The 23,147-nt window shown below is 39.5% G+C and overlaps 1 protein-coding gene across 1 annotated transcript in view; it reads left to right on the forward strand.

Annotated features, from left to right (window-relative positions):
* GRM3 (glutamate metabotropic receptor 3) overlaps positions 1-22,502 on the forward strand; it is a 292,912-nt gene extending 270,410 nt beyond the window's left edge. The window contains exons 4-6 of the mRNA XM_083183089.1: positions 13,298-14,361; positions 16,131-16,305; positions 19,470-22,502. Of these exons, the coding sequence (XP_083039215.1) occupies positions 13,298-14,361; positions 16,131-16,305; positions 19,470-19,552 (1,322 nt within the window). The 3' untranslated portion in view covers positions 19,553-22,502. The remainder of the gene's footprint in view (positions 1-13,297; positions 14,362-16,130; positions 16,306-19,469) is intronic.
* The last annotated feature ends 645 nt before the right edge of the window (positions 22,503-23,147 follow it).

Genomic DNA, 23,147 nt, shown 5'->3' on the forward strand with positions numbered 1-23,147 from the left:
CGCTAACATTTACTGTATCAGTGGAAAATAATGTATTGGAAAAAATACATGTAGTGACCCTGACTTGTATTTTGAGCCACCGGTTGTTCTGATATTCATATTGGGCAAAGATTTAGTAGAATTGTTTAGCATGGTGAAATAAAACATATTTAGATCAAAGATTTTGCACTATAGTCTGATCATAGCAAATTTATATCATAGTCCTGTCAGATAATAACCAGCCTCACCAACATTATTATTATTTTGCGGTTTTAAAAATAAAAATAAGATGTCATTGATCTACATATAAAAATCAGAACACACATAAATAAACACAAAAAATTATAATGATGTAAAAACTAAATGTAATGTATGAACACGGGAGTATAGTAAATGGAAGAATCTGTCAGCTAGGATATTAACATAATAAATGAATCAATAACGCTACAACCTGTGATTTTAACTCCCCAAATGTTTTACAGTATAAACTTATTCCAAATGTTCAGCTTAAGGTGACTTTCACCACGGTATTCTTAAAAAAAATGATTAGAATTTGTAAACCGACATAAAGTAGAAGAAAGAAAATATAGGTATGTGCTTTTACTGCATTCAACTTTTCAACTTTCAGTCATATAACCAGACTTGATTGAAAGACATAAGAAGGGATCATATTTCAGTCATAACCACATTTAGGCTACAGAGGAAATACGTGATCACTGAAATGTGTGCTGACCTTCTGCAGTCTCTGTATCCCAGTATCTAACTCTGCCGGGCGCTGTCCTCCTATTATTTATTTATTTATTTATATACAGTTTCTTATATAGCGCAGCAGATTCCATTGCGCTTTACAATAGTAGACAGAAATAAAACAAACTGGGTAACAGCAGACAGACTTGGAGGTAAGAGGGCCCTGCTGCAAGCTTACAATCTATGCACCATTGCTGGAAGATACTTAGTAAAACATGTAGCATCAGATGTGAGTCAGGGTATTTTGTTCCAACAGATGCAGGGCGGGCACCGGAAACAGTGCCATAGATGGGAGAGGTATCTGATGGCCTGGGTTGGAAGCTTGGGCCACTAGGATTATGGGGTCTTGGGAAACTGCCCATCAAGCCCAAGCGTTGACGGCCCTGATGCACATAAGTCAGAGAAAGTAGAGATTTTACAGGAAACATTAAAAACAAAAATACATTAGAAAGGAACAATGGGCCTGATTCAGGCCTGTATGCACACATCTGAATTCAGCCATTCTGTGGTTAATTGTTGCTCTACCCTGCACCTGCGAGATCCTGTCTTGCAAATGGCTGCACTCAGTTTGCTAATGGATGTGTATGGAGGCATATTCATTTGCATCTGTGCAATTAGGGGAAAAATCATTAGTTTTACACTCTCTATCAAATAATTTTTCCTGCGGACACTGGTCTTCACTGCCGTCATGTAATACAGGCACTTCCAGGTGGCCGAGAATGTCATCCTCCCTCCACTAGCAGACAAGCACGCCTCCATTCCCATTGACACTTCCAGAATTTCTTTCAGCACATCCCCTATTTTTCTTGGCATGCCCGAGTAATGGCTTGGAACCACCCCCAACGCATGCTAGTCCTCCTGTGTTTTACTTGAGAATAGGTTTATTGCTGAGTCCGAACACAGCTGGGCCTCGCGCACATGCATTGCAGCCCATACACTTTCGCATTGTTACGATAATTACCCAGTGGGCGAATTCAGACCTGTGTGACAGGTCTGAATCAGACCCAATATTCAATTTGTATTAAATACTTAATTTAGCATACATGTATAAAAGCATATCAAATATACAAATATGAGTTCTACATTAGAGTCCTAGACTGGTCGAGGGCTGATACATGTTTAAAACAATGAGTTGACCTCAAAAGGTGGTCCTCTGGTTTGTGCCTTCAGGCGGCTCCATGGCTACCAGCCGTCGGACGCATCTGACGGTTGGACCCACATTGGCTGTCTGGAGATCTATGCGCTACAAACTGCGCCTCTCCTCGCCGGATTCCTTACTACTCCCATTTCTCAACAACCCAGGGTTTCCGCTGGGTGCTACGGGGGGGGTGCCCACTAGATGGAGACTGGCAGGCCTGACAAGGGTAACACACTTGATCTCAGAAGGAAAGCTTAGCTCCTTTAGTGAACAAAATGAGGATACTAAAATTCCTTCAACAGACTTCTGGTTTTATCTCCAAATACGTCACTTCATTCACTCCCAGAGAACAACAGTAGCGCTAGGAAAAGATCCCACACCATTTGAAGTACTGTGCTCCCACTCTTCAGAGCCTTCCCACGTTATATCAACAATCTATAAGATTATACTTCACAGCTATAACGCAGATATCCCATCCTTTTGCGCAGCATGGGACTCTGATCTCTCCTCTCGAGGGATACACATAAACTGGAAAAAGCATTGTGATATTACAGGACGTTGCTCTACGAGTTTGGAGGTTGTGGAAACACAGTAAAAACTGTTTACTAGATGGTATCGATGCCCCCCTCTAATACATAAATTCTTTCCTTCAGTCTCCCCCCTCTGCTGGCGTTGTGACAGAGAAAGGGGAACACTAATACATATATTGTGGGACTGCCCCCAGATTATGTTTTTTTGGAACAAGATCATCCAACTTTCCTCTGAAATACTGAAGTTCCAAGCCCCTGACAGCCTTGACTTCTGGCTACTCTCACACACCAACACTCCTCTATCAAAATACAAATACTCACTTCTTAAACACCTTAACAACGCAGTGAAAGCTATGACACCGGTCCATTGGAGGTCGCCAGACCCTCCCACGGTCTGGGAATGGTTCCAGAGAATACAATTCTATAGGGCCATGGAAGATACTTATCACTCAGCATTGGAAAAACATTCAGACTACGCGGCCACTGGCTCCCATGGCTTGACTTTAAAACAACTACCACCTACAAAGGTCACATACCAACAGTGTTCCTGTAAACCCTGACAACAACATAAGCTACCACGTAGACCGGAGGAAGTTCCATCTAACAGATATAACCAGCCCAACTATTCTTGCCCCGAGCCCACAACCCTTCATTCCCCTTCTTCCAAAACTCTACCCTCCCCCTTTCTAATCCCCTTTGTCTAGTCAACCTTGTTGTTACAATTAAAGTTTGCAAATATTATGTTCCAAGTACTCATCAAACTGGATATCGTAAGAGTACTATTTTCTACTATGGATAGACATGACTAATGTATCTCCAATTATCTGACATCGAATCTTTTCATAGTACTACTGCCATATACGTTGAAATATTTTGTTATGACCACATCTCAGTCTAAATGGCTCTACATATCTGAAAAGTTTTTTCCTTGAAAAATCTAAATAAAGAATATATATTTAAAAAAAAATACAAATATGCAGGAGTACTGTTGTCAATAGTTATTTGGAAGAAGCACATACAGTGTGTCCATAAAGTACATTTTATGACCCCAATAAATATGTATTTCTCTACCTGCATCAAATGATACAAATGTATTATACAGTAATTGGCATTTTGTATACACAACATTTTTTTTCTACTCTGTTCAGTAAATTTAAATGACCTCAAGGTTTGACAGCCTTTGGACAGGAATCATGTCGGTGCCATGATAAAAGTGGACATGCCAGGTCACGAAGTGCCACATCAAATTAAATTTGTTTCTGAAAATAGAATATTTCTTGATGGACATATTGCTGATAACAGATGAGGACAGATGTGCTATGCCCTTACATGATGTTTATTTGCTTTATTATGCACGGTTACTTCCAAAACAATTGATATATGCAGTAAAATTGAATGTTCTAACAGTTCTCCAGGCAAAATGGGATTTTTACAGCGGGTAATGTAACCTGCAGAAGGAAACACAAATCTCAGAGCAGCGTCAATGACAGTAATGGAACCGCAATATAATATTGACATTCCTGTAGTGTTTAAAAAAAAAACCTCATCAGAAAAGCAGCTTACATATTGCTTTAGGAAAATTAGGTTGAAATTTTAGTGAATTCTCATTTATAATATATTGTTTAAATTACAAATAAAATCATACAGTAAGTAGCGTTCATATGTTCAAAAAAAATAATCCTTATTAAATAATGAGTCTAAATTTAAGTTTCTGGTTTCCCATATTAGTTTTAATCAATAATAAATAGACCAAAACAAAGTTATTCTAATTACATAATTAGTTTACTTCTCTTACAAGCAATATTAGATTGAAACTGGCGAGAAGGAACACAGTTCATGAATGTATGGTAAAAGGACCCGGCAGCAGTAGTATAACCAGCTGCTGTGGGCAATATAATGCTGTGGGCAATGTCTAGGGTTCATGTTACTTAGAAGGAAAACTGCGGCACATGAGACTTTCTCGATCTGCAAGAACTGTATCTGTTTTATTTTCTTGCCTATTCAATAAATAGTTACACCATTGGGACATATACCAAAATCTGTGTATATTCTAAAATATAATAGTGATCATATCATACATTCTCCTTGTCTACACTGCTCACTGATATAATCAGGCCATTTATCAATAGACCATGATCCATTTTGTCCTCAGAAACAAGAGGACTGTTGTTGGGTTTGCCTGCTATTCATGCTAATTAATGGGCACCTTCACTTTATTTATTTATTTATTTATTTATTTATTTATTTATTAACAGTTTCTTATATAGCGCACACATATTTCGCAGCTCTTTACAGAGAATAGTTATGAGCAACAACACATAACGAATTACAGTACAAGACAGTTTAGGACAAGTACATGGTAAATATGGATAGTTGCATCAGGGGACAGGACACTGCAGCAATCATCAGGGTGGCAGAGGTTTATATATTCTAATAAAGGCACATAAGGAGAGAGGGACCTGCCCATGAGAGCTTACATTCTAAAGGGAAGGGTTAGACAGACAGGGGTGACAAAGAAGGGGAAGAAGTGAGCATAAACAAAAGTTTAGGATGAGAGATGGTCTGGTTTTATGCAGGAGGGTTGGAAGAGGTCAGCTTAGGGGTGTATTTAGGGAGGCATTAGTGCTGATAGTGTAGGAAGTGTGCATGCACATGGTACTGGCCACACCCACATGACACTGGAAATCTCCCTGTCTCTCAAAATAGGCCTTTGTTCATTTTCAGCCACAATCCCATGTGGCCATTATTCCAGACCTGTTTATATAACTTGATTTCGGAAACTTTGTTTTGAGGAGTAACTGCTAATGCTCAGCAGAGATGCAGTAAAGGATCAGCCTCTGATCATCACATGATAAGAAAAGTGCAGGTAGAGGTGGTAACTCATGGCTTGAACATCATCCAAGTCAAATAGACATAATTATATTAACAATTAACGTTATTGATATTTAAGCCATGCAGAATATTTTGTGTGGCAACATCATAATACACATACTCACAGTAGGCTGCATATAATGTGGTACTTATTTAAACTGCCTTGAAATACCCACATAACGCCCATAAGAATTCTACCCACTCACATGCCTTGTGCACAGTTCACACATACTTACATTGGTTTCTTTTTGCAATAAAAAATGCAAAGATTCTCTCTCTCTCTCTCTCTCTCTCTCTCTCTCTCTCTCTCTCTCTCTCTCTCTCTCTCTCTCTCTACATATATAGAGAGAGAGAGAGAAAATATAAAAAGATGCGCTCCATAGTGCAGTTAAATATAAAATGACATTTAGGGTGACATTCTATGGATTGTGATAAATGCGCATGTTTTCATATCGCACCACTTCGCCGCTATTCGCCCTTTTTAAAATCGCATTTTTTTGTAATAAATCGCATATTTAATGGGATGCGCTTTGGAGGCTGAAAAGTACGAAGTGGTGCGATTTGCGGCGAAGTGGTGCGAATTTAAGTCACAAAAAAGTGCGATTTCTTCCGCCGGTCCTGTGCGAGTTTTGGACCCACCGGAGTGCGATTTACAAAACTGTCTCCGCATGAGTAAGAACCCCCCAACCTATTGGCCCACCTCTGTCCCCTCCATTATGCATCACACCCCCTATATAAAGGGGCACTGGCGCCATTTCACTCTTTGATAGGAAGTAAGGAGCATGGAGAGGAGCAGTGGCAGTGTGAGTAGAGGAAGAGGTGTTGGTGGCAGAGTGAGGAGTGGCAGAGGGAGCAGTGGCAGAATGAGGAGTGGCAGAGGAAGCAGTGGCAGAGGGAGCAGTGGCAGAGGGACCAGTGGCAGCAGCCAGCCAAGTGGGAGAGCCAGCAGTGTGGCAGGCAGCATGGCCACAGCAAGGCCAGCCCCAGACCAGGCCCTGGCCGTCCAGCCCCAGCATGAGGAGGTGGAGGATCCGCTGGCATCCCCATCCTATAGCCAAGACCTTGACCATACCCCACAGCAGCTGCAGGAGGGCCACATGTCAGAGGTGGAGGAAGATGGAGGTGTGGCGGAGGAAGACACTGGCATGGAGGAGGAGGGGTACATGGCTGGAGTAGAAAATGAGGAGGAGGAGGAGGTAGAAGCTGGCCGCACCAAAAGTGGCCGAAAGGTCAGATTTTCCTACGAGGAAAATGCTGCGCTTGTCCGGGCTATCATGCCTGTGTTTGACCGGTTACTTTGACCGGGACATCACCCAGGCGGTGAACACTGTAAGTCAGCACAAGCGCCTGGTCAGAAATGTCAAGAAGAGATTCAATTACATCAAAAGGCAGCTGAAAAGTAAAATGGCCATGGAGTTGGAGGAGGCCACCAAGACTGGCGGAGGAATCCCCACCACTGTGTGCTACACATCCTATGAGGTGAAGTTGAAGCGCATCGTACCCCCTGAGGTCCTGCCTGGCATGCACGTGGCGGATACCGATAGGCCGCAAACGCCATCCAGAGCTGGTAAGTGTGACCACATGCAATCTTAAACAAACATGCCAATGTTTTCAAACTGTAATCTTCACTTGAATTGTTATGCTAAGTAAAGTGCTGCTGTGGAACTACATAGCCCAGCAAGGTCATGCACAAGAAATTGCCTGCTCCTACTTTCAAATTGCTCATAATGCTGGGCCTTGTAGTTCCACAACTGCTGATATTGATCAACACTGTAACATTCTTTCTAGCAGCCTAACATGTATGTGGCCAAAAACACATAGGTGTACTGGTGGTTTAGCTGCCATGCCTACATACCACAGATTATCCAATAGTTGTCATGTGTACAATAGTTTAATAATACTCTAACAAAATAATCTGGGAAAAAAAATAAAAAATCATGTGGGGAATATATAATGTAGTCCTTATCCAAATGAAGTATTGTCCATTAATGTTATTTCAATGCATGTTTGCCATAAATGCTTATCCATTGCAAGGTACATAATGGCTGCCCATCTTTCCTTTCACAGATTGTCCATCCCGAAGTGCTCACGCATCCAAGACAAGAACGTCCGTTGCTGCAGAATCTGTGGAAGCAGGTAAATGAACAAAAAACACGCCATTACACATACAGTACACACACCCATGTCACATCAACAATATCTCACACTACATTCATCTCCTGCTGCTACATTGCAACATAAATGAATGTAATCTGAGCTAGGCATGTGACTTATTATTAATGTCAATGTTACATGCTGTATCGGGGTACATGTGTAAGTACATAAGACCCCTAGGTATGTGCGTCCAGCATTTCAAGCCCTTTCTAAAACAGTACTGAAGAGAGTCTGGCCTATATATGCATCAGTACTTACCTCCTCATCTGTATCCACAGGTACTATACAACTAGGAACAGATCAAACTGATTCTTCAATGATGTTGTTGGACGAAATGGACATCATTCTTGAACCCATGGAGACCTTTGCGGCAGAGGAGGAAATACAGACCTCATCACAGAGTGATCTTCCCCCAAGTGGGGTGTCTCCCAACCCACCCCCACCCACAAACACACCCCATACAGCAGCTTCTGCTTCCCAAGTAGCTAACTCCTTGGTCAATTTCAAGGAGAAACAAATCGAATTTATGGCCTCCCAAAGCCTGCAAATAGGTAACATACAGGGGTACATGCGTGACACGTTCCTTCAATTACGAAAATGTACGGGTAGGTGTAGGCACTCATGTGCGCATTGCTAATAGCATTGACACCCGTTTTGCAGAACAAACTTCTGCTGTAAGGGAACAGAATAGGCATATTGGCAGCCTTGCGCAAAGTATAGCTGCACTAAGCCAATCATGCACAGCGCAGACCAATGCCTTAATAGGTATGCAGGCCCAACTACAGCAGCTGGAAGCCAATGTCGGAGGTGGCGCAGCATCAACTCTCAGTAGTGTATCTAGCACCCCAATAAGTGGATCCCCCACTTCCCCACCCCGTCGGAGTATTAGGACCCGTGGTGGGCTGGGTGCAGGTTCTAGAAGTGGTGTAGGGTTGCCTGATGGTGGGAGAAGATAGGTCATATTTTTGATAATTTTGTAATATGCAAGACATCTTGTTACATCCCCCGACAGTTTTAATGTTTTACTGGCAAAAATGCAGATTGCTTCTGACATAGTATACTGCAGTAAAAATGTCTAACCGCATACCATTGTGTCAGTGTATTATTTATCAACCAATTGTTGTGTGTATTATGACATAATGTAATGGTATATGACAATGGGATTGCTGTAAAGTAGTGTGGGGTAACTCCTGGCCCCGCAAAGGTTGTGGAACTACATATTCCAGCAAGCTCTGACACTCATGATTTGGACTGTAATGGTTATAGTGTGTCAGGACATGCTGGTACGTGTAGTTCCACAACACCAGTGAGCCATGTTTTTCAGCAAACGTAATTCATACATGTATCAAATGTACTTACAACATTGATACCAGCAAGGGATAGGTCAGCACCACCAGCTGCATCCGTTGGGCTCTGTGTATTAGGCTAAATGTGGGTGGAAACAGATGGTATTGGTAAATAATTTGTTTATGAGTACACTTACAGCAAAGTTACATTTTGGAATACAGGGCACATGTTCTTATCAGAAAAGTAACGGCTGATGATGTGTGTGCGCACCAGATTCCCCCTCTGCGTACCCCTTACTACCCGCGGTGTGATCGGTTGGGCTTCCTGCACGTCTGCTGCATGTTCCTCCTCCACATAGGCAGGTTGGGACAGGGCTATGTTGTGCAACATGCAGCAAGCCTGGACGATCATCACTACTTTCGCAGGGTGGTAAAGCAGCGTACCCGATGACCGGTCCAAACACCGGAATCCACTCTTCAAAACACCAAATGTGCGCTCCACTACATTGCGGGTTGCAATATGGGCTTCATTATACCGGTGCTGTGCAGGGCCCTCTGGGGAGCGCAAAGGTGTCATGAGCCAGGAAACACACCCATATCCTGAGTCACCTAAAACCCAGATAGGAAGTGATTGCCTTATACAGTATGGTAAGGTATGTGTTTTTTGCAAACAGGAGACACTGGTAGAAGAACAATATGCTTGTGACACAGGAAACACACACATTACAGCAGATACAAATAAGGACAGACAGGGTAATATGTAAAAAGGTACTTACCTAGTAGCCAGCCCTCTGGCATTTGGTGGTCGGTAAATCGGTTCCAGAGGGTCTCAGAATATAGGCGTCATGGCAGTTCCCAGGAAAGCCTGCAACAACACTCAGGATTTTGAGGTGAGCATTGGAAACAACCTGCACGTTCAGGGAGTGCCGCCCACGCCTATTGACGTAGACGTGGCCCCGCACGTGCGGTGCCCTAATCCCAATGTGTGTGCAGTCTATAGCTCCCAGCACGTGAGGGAATGCTGAGAGTCTATAGAAAGCCAACTTGTGGTCCTGCCACTCCAACTCAGAACTGGGGAATCTGATGTATGTCCGCCACAACTTCTTTAAAGCAAGCAACACTTGAGTAAAATGCTTAGAGAAAGTGGCCTGTGATACCCCCAAGGACCATGAGGTCACAGACTGAGTGGAGCCTGTGGCCAAATAGTAGAGGGCACACATTAATTTGTGCAGCCCAGACACTGCATAATTGCCTCCCCCAAAAGGGTCCAAATCATCTCTCACCTGCTCATATAAATCCAACAGGTTAATGCGGTTCAGCCTAAACATCCCCACAATCTGTTGATCCGAGAGGGAGTCCAGGTACAGCCGAGCACGATACAAACGTGGGGTACGCAGTAGTCGGGGGCTACCTGGATCTGGCGCGCAGCTTCCTCCCTCCTGCGCAGCTCCTCCAAATGGGCCACATCACAGATAAGCAACTCCAAACCACTCTGCAAAATCTCCATGTCTCAAACTCTCACAGGTGTCCTTAATGATGTTGGGGTTTATGTAAGGGTGTTTCTGAGTGAAAATGAGGGCACCTGTGCTGAAATTAACCATGTGTGCACTTGACTAAAGTGAGTTCTGGGCCAAATCGCCAAACAGAACCTGGTCTGAAATAAGTGCGATTATTAGACTCCTAAAAAGTGCGATTTGCGAAAACGCATTGCATTAAATAAGCGATTTGTATACTTTTCTGTACGAAAACATCTGGATGCGATATAAATGCGAATTTATCTCGCACTTTTGGTCCGCATGCGTTAACGCACATAATATGCGATTTCAGTCCCTTAGCGCATCCTATTAAATATGCGATTTGACGGAAAAATGCGATGTCGCCATTTTGTTTACTAATTAACGCCAAAAAACACAAATCTCATCCCATAGAATGTCACCCTTATTGTTTAAAAAGCGATGCACAGATATGGGTAACATACCACATTTGGCGGTTCCAGTCACCGCAGTGAGATGGCATGAATGGCGGTGTATGAATACACCTATATGTTGGAGCCGGTTACAATCAACCTGTCTCCAATGTCCGGTATAAATGTTAACAAATAAATAATACAGAAATAAAATGTAAAACCAAAAATGTGCAATACATCAAACAAATACCCAGACAAAGCAGATGATGGAAGAAAGTTACAAGCAGTGTTTGCCACTTGAGAACAATGCACTAAACCAAAATGACATGATGCATATGTTCACTTAAACTTGGAATTTGAAACATAGAAACTGAGAATTACATCCAGCAAAGCACAAAATAAGTAAGTGCAGATGGCCATGGTCGAAAAAATAGAGGTTATTCGCATGGCATAATGGTAAAGAGGGGGGGGGGTTATAAAATGGTGAATTCTCTGAATAGACACTTTTTTGGTGTACTGTACAGAAATTTTGAAATATTTAAAAGCTAGCAGAATAAGCAAAGCAAAAGCACCGGAAAATCACAACAAAACCATCGTTTTCAATCAGGACCCTGCAAGTTGCCATCTTGATGTTTTTCATTAAAATAATTTTGAATGAATAATTAATCATTTTGAAACATTTCATTGCTAATAAACAATAGGGACAGAGGAAGAGGCAACATCACTGCCCCATTGAGCATGAATCTGGCTTGCAGAGTGCCTTAAATGGCGCCCTTAAGCCTGTATATGCAGATAGAGTCCCTGTGCATCTTTAGAGTGCACCTAATTTTTTGGTTCAGGTAGCTGTAAGTCTCCATCTTCGCAACATGCACCTTGTACCTGTGGCACCCTAAGGATGCTCCAGGCACTCAGCTTCTCTCTTCTAGCCACCACAGAGCTGCCCAGATGCTCTGCAAGTTCAGCTTCTCCTTGGTCCAGACACCCATAACCAAAGTAGTTTGTATCATTTATAATGTAGCATTGGACCCCCATAGAAAAGGCTTTGGCTGGTGGCTTACCATATGTTTGCAAATGTATTAAAATTATACCTCTGCATTACTATTATCATGTTTGATGTATGTTTCTTTTGCTGGTCCATTATTGTGCTCTGGGGGAATTTCTTTGTTTTTTCTAGTATAGATTAACCCCTCCCTTAATGCACCTGGGTGGTAACAATAAATTGATTTGAGCGACTACTATTCTGTGTATGACATTATTAGCATAATAGATGTACGGGAGAATGTGAACACATATTACTGCAAATAAATACAATTTACATTGTATTCAATTAAAATAGCTATGCATATTCTTAAACATTGTTGTCCATTTACAGTATGTGTTCCTTATAGTAAATAACACAAACATTGAATTAAAATGTCACAGCTATGATCACCATGTTACCAAAATACAATATTACTAATTTATATTTTAATGTATGCAGACCTTGTGTCTAACAGATGTACATGACATATTATGGAATACAAATGTGATTATTTTACTATTCCGTGTGTATGGCCTCGACAGTACATATCATTAACCAATCTCAGAATAATGTGACATTTGAAATATAATAATGAATCAGTATTGGCCAAGTGGCAAATTAACAATCTGATGCTGTTAGAACAACTGTGCTTAATCATATATTTTACTAAAATAATTGATAAAAATGACCATATATATATATATATATATATATATATATATATATATATATATGTACTCAATATGATGTAATATAATTACAATGCTAATAATGTACTAGCAACTAAAGCTGTCAACACTCAGAAAGGGCTATATAGTACTATGATTGTCTTCCTCATCATCATAACGTATATTTATGTCAGGACTCCAGTGCTTGCATATATATACCATCTAAGAGGCATATCTCAAGTGTTCTTATGTTGCATTATGAGCACTGAACGTACACTCACCTGTGCTGTTCTAATGAGAGCAATGCATTTAGAACTAATGTATTTTTTCAACCTCACAAACTATGTAAATGTACCTGTGTTGTTGTTTTACGTTGCTTAAATGAACATCTTAATAATCTTAATAAGTATTAATCTTCTGGCTTTATAAATTTTCATAATGGAAGCGCTAGATACTCCTCTAGGGCACAAAGCACATTCCTGCACTGCATTACGGCCAATTTACCAATCTTGATTTGGCCAATGTTGGAATTAATGCAAAACTAAGGCTAAATAGTCTGATATAAGAAACCAAACTTAACCGATGAATATCGAATTGAGGTGCTACAGTATATTAATGATTCTAAACTTCATTGATAGAATAATGCAGTGGCAAAACCAGTATGCTGATCTCAGTGAGGACAGGAACCTCCCATTTGTACATAATAAATGTAATAAATATAATGGAATTTCAAACTGTAAAATGTTGGCTAGAAGAAAGGGTGGTGAGGTATTAAATACAGTGACAACTTTTATTTAAAAAAATACCTTGTAATTAAGTAAATATGATACAATGATCAAAAACAACAAAGTGAATATCTAGATATTAAATGTATATGTTTATACTAGATTTTATATGTAGTTATGTACAGTGTGTGTGTGTGTGTGTGTGTGTGTGTGTGTGTGTGTGTGTGTGTGTGTGTGTGTGTGTATTAATACATATTAATTTGTTTTAACAGCTCCATTTATCCCACCAACTGCAGACAGCATTGTGAAGTTTGATGCATATGGAGATGGACTTGGGTTATATAATGTCTTCAATTTTCAATATAATAATGGCAAATATTCCTACTTAAAGATAGGTCAGTGGGCTGAGACCTTATCCTTAGATGTAGATGTGATACAATGGTCTAAAAGTTTGGTGCCAACCTCACAGTGCAGTGACCCCTGTGCTCCAAATGAAATGAAGAATATGCAGCCAGGAGATGTTTGCTGTTGGATCTGCATCCCATGTGAAACATACGAGTACTTAGTAGATGAGTTCACTTGTGTTGATTGTGGAGCAGGTCGGTGGCCATCACCAGACCTAACCGGTTGTTATGACCTACCAGAAGACTACATTAAGTGGGAAGATGCATGGGCCATAGGACCAGTGACAATTGCTTGTCTTGGCTTTGTGTGCACATGTCTTGTTGGAGGAGTATTTATCATGCACAACAGCACCCCTTTGGTCAAGGCTTCAGGACGTGAGCTCTGCTACATTCTCTTGATTGGAGTGTTTATGTGTTACTGTATGACATTTTTCTTCATAGCCAAACCTTCCCCAGTCATATGTGCTCTACGCCGCCTTGGGCTCGGAACTTCTTTTGTAGTTTGTTACTCAGCTCTTCTTACAAAGACAAATCGTATTGCCAGGATCTTCAGTGGTGTAAAAGAAGGTGCTCAAAGACCTAAATTCATCAGCCCCAAATCTCAAGTCATCATATGTCTAAGCCTCATCTCTGTTCAGATTGTCATTGTATCTGTATGGCTTATGTTGGAATATCCTGGTACCAGGCGGTACACACTTCCTGAGAAAAGGGAAACCGTCATATTAAAATGTAATGTCAAAGATTCCAGTATGTTGATTTCTTTAACATATGATGTGGTTCTCGTGATATTATGTACAGTATACGCCTTCAAAACAAGGAAGTGCCCAGAAAATTTCAACGAAGCAAAGTTTATTGGATTTACAATGTACACAACTTGTATTATCTGGCTTGCATTCCTTCCTATATTTTATGTGACATCAAGTGACTACAGGGTAAGTTAAGCATCATTAAGTATTGCAATACTATTATTACTTTTATCTTTGTAAAATGAATAAACGTACTGTAAGAGTTACATTAAAACCAAGGACAAAGCTTCAGTGACAGACATTAATAAAGAAACCGTAAGTAAACAATAAGGGGTCAATGATATCCTACTGGTACTAAACCACACATATTGTAGGGGTTTATATAGTAGACTTCCAGAATCAGGTACAGATACAACTCCTCAAATTTTATTTTTTAAGTTGTTATCATTTAAAAGAAAAAACTAGGTTGGTTTTTCCTATTAAATGATTGGCACTTACCAAATCATGCTCATACTATATATAATATCCATAATATACACCATGATAATGATTTTGGAAGATTAAGTCATTGTATTTTTTTTCAGCTATCTTGCCCTCAATTACTTTTGTCTTGTCAATTACTACATGGTCACATCAAATGCAAATAAGTCAACCTGACAGAAATACCCATCAGCTCACAGAACTCCAGAGACACCCTCCGACAGCCACCCCCACTCCCCTCCTCTCCTCTTCAGACACTCTGATGGACAATACTAACAGGATTATTGATCAGTAGATCAGTAACAGCATGAGCTCACACAGCTTATTGGTCCCACTCTCTCCTCTTGCTCACTATCGCCATAACTCTCCCCGAGTCAATCCCCCTCTCCCAGGCAGCAGTGAAGGCTATACTCAGGAATGCCCAGCCACCTACTGCTGTCACATTGGGAAAGAAGTACAGGACTGTCAAATTAGAAAAATAAAATATATATATATATATATATATATACAGTATATTAAAACATGTCGACATTCAGAATGTTGACATGTTCAAAAGATTGACATGGAAAAGTTCTACATAAAAAAGGTCAACACCAGTTTTTAAATTTTTTTTGAGCTGACATGTGTTGACAGGCGGTATTTCATACCCTACCATACACTACTGCATCGTGGGAGAATATAATAGTGTGCTGAGCGCAGCGCGCCATGCGAGGGGATGCGGTACACTTAGATAGTGTCCATACCAACATATGTCGACAAAGACACCCAAAATAAAAAACTCATGCGACCTTTTGCATGTCAACCTTTTGACCCTGTCAACCTTTTGACTCTGTCGACCTTTTGACTGTTGACCAATAGTGGTCCACCTTTTGACTGTAGACCTAGACACTGTAGATCTAATATACCGTAACCTGGTGGGTGACACCCGGGTGCGGCCTGCACCCTTCTTGTGATGCTATTGACTAATAGGATTATGCAAATTAAATCTATTCGCCCCTATATTTTAAATGAACTGGAAATATTCAAAGTCATTAAAAAAAGCCCAGTGAATTTTTCTTAGAACATATTACATTACATTCTACAACATCAACTCGCAGCAGTCTATTACAATAGTAAAGATATAAGTGTTTAAAAAAACATATTTTGCTTTACCTTGAATAACAAGTGCTGCTTGCCTTTTTTTAATATAGTGTCCATTGTATAATAGAAAACAATATGAACTGTTTCTATTATACAATGCTGACTTTCACTTTCCTATTTGAGCATGTGAGACTTGTAGTCTAGTAATTGTTGGCATACAGTACTTTATGGAATCGTTTCCCAAACTGTGAAATCCTATAGCATCATAGCTTCCTACAGACTTTAACCTCAGTCTTGGTGTATGCCCTCAGTTTTTTATTGTTTGTGAATTAATGCTGTGTATGATGAATGGCTTGTAAAATTAGAATGACGTTACAATTTTTCTTTTCTTGCAGGTCCAAACTACAACCATGTGTATTTCTGTAAGCCTCAGTGGGTTTGTAGTCTTAGGATGCCTGTTTACACCGAAGGTTCACATCATTCTATTTCAGCCACAGAAAAATGTTGTAACACACAGACTCCATTTAAATAGATTCAGCGTTAGTGGAACTGCAACTACATATTCCCAGTGTAAGTATTTAAAAAACAAAAAAAAGGGTCACCACTTGTTTTAACTGACTAATACAAAAAACTATTGGCCAAATTCAGCTTGGATCGCTATTTCGAGAATTTGCAATCCAGTTGATTGTCGAACAATTGTGCATACGCATATTTCAAATTAATATCCGTATGGATAGCAGTCGCATACCAGTTGCAGTTTGTTTGACAGGAAGCTAGCATTTGGGAGATGTAATAAGGTAATATGTAATAAGTTGCGACTTTTTAGGTGTCTAAAAAATCCTACAAATTTGCACGTCACATTTGCGATTTTTGACCGAAAATGTAATAGGGTCCAAATTTTACATCAAAATCAGAATTCACATGCAATTTTTTTTGTAAAGAAAATGTGAGATTTTTAGACATGTGCGGTTTTTAGTAATGAAAATGTGCGATTTTTAGACATGTGCGGTTATTGGTAATAATAATGATAATGTGCAATTTTTTTAGACATGGAAGTATACAGAATTTAGTTTTTTACATTTTTTTAAAATATGGCATGGGGTGTCCCCCGAGCATAACCAGCCCCGAGCCGGTGCTGGTTCAAAAATACAGGGACAAAGCGTGTGGGGGTCCCCCATATTCCTGAAACCAGCCCCAGACTCTTGGACCGGTACTGGTTCCAAAAATACAGGGGACAATAAAACTGGGGGTCCCTCGTATTTTGGAACCAGCACTGGGCTCCAACAGTCAGCAGTGTCGTGCCACAGAGTGGGAACAATTTATATACAAGTGCCCTGGTCACACCATGCACACCGTGGCTAGTCAGTCCAGGACGGGGTCCATGGGGGAGTCAGAACCCCACATTAAAAGGGGTCCCCCATCCAGGGCTGAATCCTGGGGCTGTCCCCAGAATTCCAGGGTGGTAGTAAAACATTGTTTTTTACAGGAGAACCACAAGACCCAGCATGGGGGCATTAATGTGCCCGCTGGGTCTCGTAGTTCACCTGTAAAAAGAATATGTAAAGAAAGAGGCAACCACCTTTATAGTATAATTTTAATACCACCTCTTTTACACCAAGTTCACACAAATACTGGCCTGGTCCATCCAGCGATGGCCTCTCTTACGCTGCTCACTAGCTTCTGAAAGCCATTACACTGTAGCGGAGACGGAGACCCAGTGACGTCAACGAGTCTCCGTCTCCACTACAGTGTGCCTAGGTGTCTGACATCAGCAATGACAACTTCCAGCCTACTTCTTTAGCCTTACACTGGCCCAGATACAAAAAACTCTTTGAAGTTTCGGTTTTTACAAATCCATCGCTATTTGGGCATTTATTATTTTGTTCTGGACAGCAAGTTTTTGATTGCAGGCAACTAATTTTTCCCAAATTAGCAATCCAAGCTGAATTATGCCTTATGTGTGTGGTAATGTAAAAATATCTACCAATATTTTATTGTAAATCCCCTTTAGCGTTTATCACAAGTTTTACCACTAATATAATTTATACAAAGGTAAGTTCAAACTGAAAGCACTAATTAAAGGAAGAGCTAAACATAGACATTTTAGTGTACGGGGCAGGACAGAATAGTGGCAAGTCTCAATCACTAATCTTGGTGCGATGCTTCCTCCAATCACATGATTCATCACCAGAGGAAACCTTATGATGGGTTTACATGTATACAATCATTATGGCGAACCTTCAATTTACATCCAATATCAAAAGATCAGCAAAATAATTGTGTCCCTGTGTACGCAGTTTTGATGCATGACCTAATGCTTGTGTTGACCTAATGACCCTGTCGACATAAATCCATGTCGACTTTCAGTGTGTCGACATAAGGCATGTCGACCTTCAGTGGTTGACCTAAGGCATGTTGGCCTTTCTATGGTCGAACTAATGATCCACACCACTGTAAAACAAACGATTAAAAACAAAGACAGGACACACACATTGTAGTAAAACTGATTTATTAAATAAACACTTCCTCACACATTCCTCATGTACCCATTGGGATAGAGCCTCTTTATTCCATGATGGCATCCTGTGTACTTGGCAAGGAGTAAATCCTCATGGACAATACAACTTGTCCCTTCCAAGACCCTGTTGCTTACGAGATGTCAATCGCAGACTCTCACCATAAGAATGAATAACCCAAAGCTGTGAGAATTCCTTTTAACTCTGAAAAAAAGGCTATTTACAACTTTTTAAATAGAGCCTAATGTATTCCAAAAAAAAAAAAAGCATCATGAATGGGTTTGTGATGTTTACTTCACATGTTTTTATGGGTCGACTGTGTATCTTTGCCATAGTGCGGAGTCTGCATGGGCAGCACTGCCAATAATTATTTGAGTTTTCAGATACCTTGTCAGAGTGTTTTCCTAGAAATTGTAATTACATCTCCAAAAAGTATTGTATTGTATTGGAAAGTCGCAATCAATGGGAATCCGAACCCTAGAGAGACAATAAAAACATTACGTTGCAAGCACAATAAAACAGTTAATGAGAAAGGAGCAATGTGTGCAATACTGCACCAGTCTCATAACGTCTAGTAATATCAGACCTGTGAAATGTAGCCAATTCTGACTTTGGGTGTTCTGAAACTGTACTTCAATAGCAATCTGACGGGTATTCTCATTAATAAAAGACAAAAGCTAAAATATAAATTTTCCCTAAATGGAAATACGTTTCATACAGTAGGGTAATGAATCATTTATAATTTACATTTAGTACGGTTTAGCCATTAAAATGGATATTTAGTTTTCTTGTACTTTTTTTTGTTATATCTATATTATTAGTGTCATTATTATTTTTTTATTTATTTAGCATCAGCATTTACCATGTACAATTGGGAACAAAACATTAATTAGACAAGACTGGTTAATAAAAGACAGAAAAAGCATGAGAGGTCCTTGCTCGTAAGCTTACAAACTACTGATTGTACAGTATACAGTAAATCTACCCTAAAATGTATTGTATATAATAGAAAATTAATGTTTATTTAAATAAAACCTTTCACCACAGTAGATTCCAAGGATACATTAGGAACTAATTTAGTTAGTTAGGAACTATTTTATTTTAAGGATGGATTTTTTTTCCTACTGGTTTATAATAATGTTAATCTTGTTTTACCTTTGTTGTATTACCTGTATGATTCCCTTACCTTTATTTTTATTTTGTCTGTTTATTTTTCAGCCTCGGCCTCGGCCTGTGCACACTACACACCTACGATTTGCAATGGAGGAGAGGTTCTAGACTCTACAACGTCATCCTTATAATCGTTATCAACATTTCTGTCCTTATGGTTTTTAGACTGTTAGAAAATATGCACTTCTTGTGCAGTCCTGTATTTATTTTTTGCTGAAAAAAATATTTTTCAGGACTGTACACAATAATGTTCTAGAGCTTCTTAGACAGGTTAAATGACCGCTGTAACATACAGCTTTAGAAACCATGTAAATAAGATCATTACGTACACAATAGAGATGAGCGAACTTTTAAAATCTATTCTGCATTTTATTTACAATTCTGCATTTTCTAGTAAAATATTGCCAGTGGAATTTAACACCTGTCACACACACATCTAAGGGGATTAGTGTGGATATGACCTATTGGTAGATCCTGTTTGGTTTCAGTAGTTGTCAGCAGAATGTTAAATGAAGGTTAGTCCACACAGATGTCAACCAGGATGGTGAGTTTATACACAGGGTTAACAGTGGTGGTGTACAGAGTTACAGCAGTGGGCACAAAGTTAACAGCGGTAATTCAGGTAATGTCTGTGGAAGTGGTAACAGGTCTAACAGAAGAGATGCGGAACTCTGCACTGTGGTTCAGACAGAGTACGCGCATGTATAGTAGCACAGCCAGCCCGTCACTGTACACAGAAGGAGGCAGCACAGTAGCGCACTCTTAGTATCGTATTTATGGCCATTCAACTAAAAGTGAAATTGCAAATAAGTGGTAAAAAGGGTATTTGCAAGTAGGCAAAGTTTATCGAAGCCATGTCAAAAGCTTGTATACAGAATTGTAGGCTCTATGAAGGAATGGGCTGGCGATAGTGCCTAGATAATGGATATGGGTGAATATCCGCATTGAGTTCCATGTACTCCATGTGCAAATGTAATTTCTAAGTCTTCCCCACAAGGCATAATGACATTCCATATAACTCAATGACTTCATGGCTAGCTCTCTGAAATAGCCGATTCTACCATGAATCTCGACTTTTCCAAAAATGTCTGCACAATTTCGCTCATCTCTAGTACACAACATGCGGTTCCCATTGAGTATTTACGGCATCTGCCATTTTAATATATGGTCATTTACTTTCCTATGACTATTTTGTAAGTTAGGTTTTGGTTGTAATAACTTTTAGAATGAATATAGTTACATGTTATGTAACTGGTTGTTTTTGCACAAATGAAGCAGTATTAATGTAAAGAAGCCAGTAATCAAACCTTCTCCGAGGGGTTTAGCATGTATTTCTTGGTATTTTTCAACTATTATGTTGCACTGACATGAAGGATTCTAGAGATATAAAAAGTTTTATGAATGTATGGCTTCTGGAGTAATTCTACAAAGGACAATATGATATAGCAACAATGCAGCTTCTAAAAGGTATATCAGTATTAATTTAAATCAGCAAATGTGATAATTAAATATTTAACAATCTTGGTTATTTTTCTCAACAAAACACTGGAACTATAGAGGGTATCAATAATATACCCTACAATATCCAACGGATTCAACTGACTGAAATATATGTCCATATGTACTGTGCTAAAAAAAAATCCTACCTGCTTAATATGTGTCATGACTTCAGTTGAATATGTTGCATAATAAAAACAGTATAGGCAAGACCTAACTACACCTAGCTATGACCAATATACAGTATATTTGTAAATAATGCAATGGGCACAGATATTGTATTATTAATAGGTTTTAATGTTCACTGCTTACAGTGGAAAACAGGAAAAGTGGATAGTGCCCACACCTTAGATTGTCAATTAACAGTCCTTGTAATAATGTGTTGGATTTTTAGATGAAGAAAGTGTGATTTTCTCAAAATTAAAGTGGACATTTGAGCTGAGTCTGCTTCACAGATAGTTTGCAAGGAACCAATAGTATTACTGCAGCTGAGACAGAGACTACTAGTCATAAGGCATGACTTACATTTTTTTTAGTGAATTGGCGCATTTTCAAAAATATTGGTACAGTATGTCCACTGTAAGTCAATATACTTGTCAAGTATCCACATAATGAAGTCAATTACAATACACCTTTAATATGCTATTATCTAATTAAACCCTCCTCAGAGTATAGTCATATTTACTCTGCTTGTGATTCTTACTTCAGAAAATCAAAGAAGCAAAGGCTCATAAGAGTATACGTACATCAGATGCTCATAGTGATCTCTTAGTATGTTAACAAGAGCTACATGATTTTGACATATGCTAATCTGTCTCTATTACAATAAGTTATATGCACATGATTTCCACCCTGGACATTATACAAGCACAAATAGGGCTAATTTGGTGGAAATCTAACAGGAACAGATTGTGAAGAAGCCATTGGAAGAACATAGGAATTGCTATGCGGATTTAAAGCACAAGGAAAGTGAAATAATGAACAAAGAACTCGGATAAGTAAAGCACAAGTCCACTTATTTTATTCTCCTTCAATGCATTTTGGATCATCAAATTAACACTTTCTACCATGACTAATCTGACACTGGAGGGAGCAATGTAGACATTTATGGACAAGACATAAGAATATACCTTTTTTGTGATTTGTATTTCACTAAGCTGTGTATTCAGACTTCTAATCCTAAGGAACACGTAAGCTAAAATGTGTTTTTCTAGAAATATTGTTAATAGAAACAATGTAAATCACTGTGGTCACATTATTCAAAATGTGTGTTCTAATGTACGATGGAGATACAGAGATGTTTAGGCTATTGAATATACTGTACTAAACCCATCTTTCCTATAATGTAACTGCGATTTTATATGGGCAGTGAAAAAAGATGGGTGTCTTTAGCAGATAATAGTATTATTACCATATTGTGAAAGCCACTGTGCAGGTTACACAAATTATTCTTATTTGACACTTTTTTTTAATAAACGTACTAAATATTGGTAACTATGACAGACAGTGCTGCTTGTCTTGTTTAAAGTTCAGAATGTTCATTCAAATTCTTCCAATAAATATTTTTATGTTTGACTAAAGTCATCTCTTTCTCATCCTCTGTGTAATACGAATGTATACAGTAATACAATGCCAGTGTTGTGTGTTTCATGCCTTCATAACACTACATTAATAATTGACACGTATGACAGTAAGGACTTCCTGACAATAGTTGGGACCTGCTTTTTATCAATGCCTAGTATAAGGATAAAGGCAATGGCATACATACATCTAATAGGGTGCACACAAAAGACAGTAAGTATTGTAGATAATGTCTACAGCTAGTGAGGCATCCAAACTTATGCTGTGTACACACGGTCCGATTTCCTTTCCGATGTTGATATAGTCAACATCGGATTGGCATCGGATGCAGATCGCAAGGGTTTTAACCCTTGCTATCCCGATCCGATCCCGATGCGCGTTCACGTATCGGAAGCCAGAAAGTCTTGGCTGCCTTGTCTATATAGTGCAGATCTGCACTATATAGTCAAGATAGGATGCAAATCGGATGTGCCTTAAGATCCTATCCAAGATCCTATCTGATCAGATCGTGGATAGGATCTTAAGGCACATCTAACGTGTGTACACACCATTAGATGTGCCTTAAGATCCTATCCACGATCTGATCCTATGTTGATCCGATGCCGATCCGATGTTGACTATATCGTCAACATCGGAAAGGAAATCGGA

The sequence above is a fragment of the Crinia signifera genome, chromosome 4, assembly GCF_055691185.1.
Source record: "Crinia signifera chromosome 4, ASM5569118v1, whole genome shotgun sequence".
Lineage (NCBI taxonomy): Eukaryota > Metazoa > Chordata > Amphibia > Anura > Myobatrachidae > Crinia > Crinia signifera.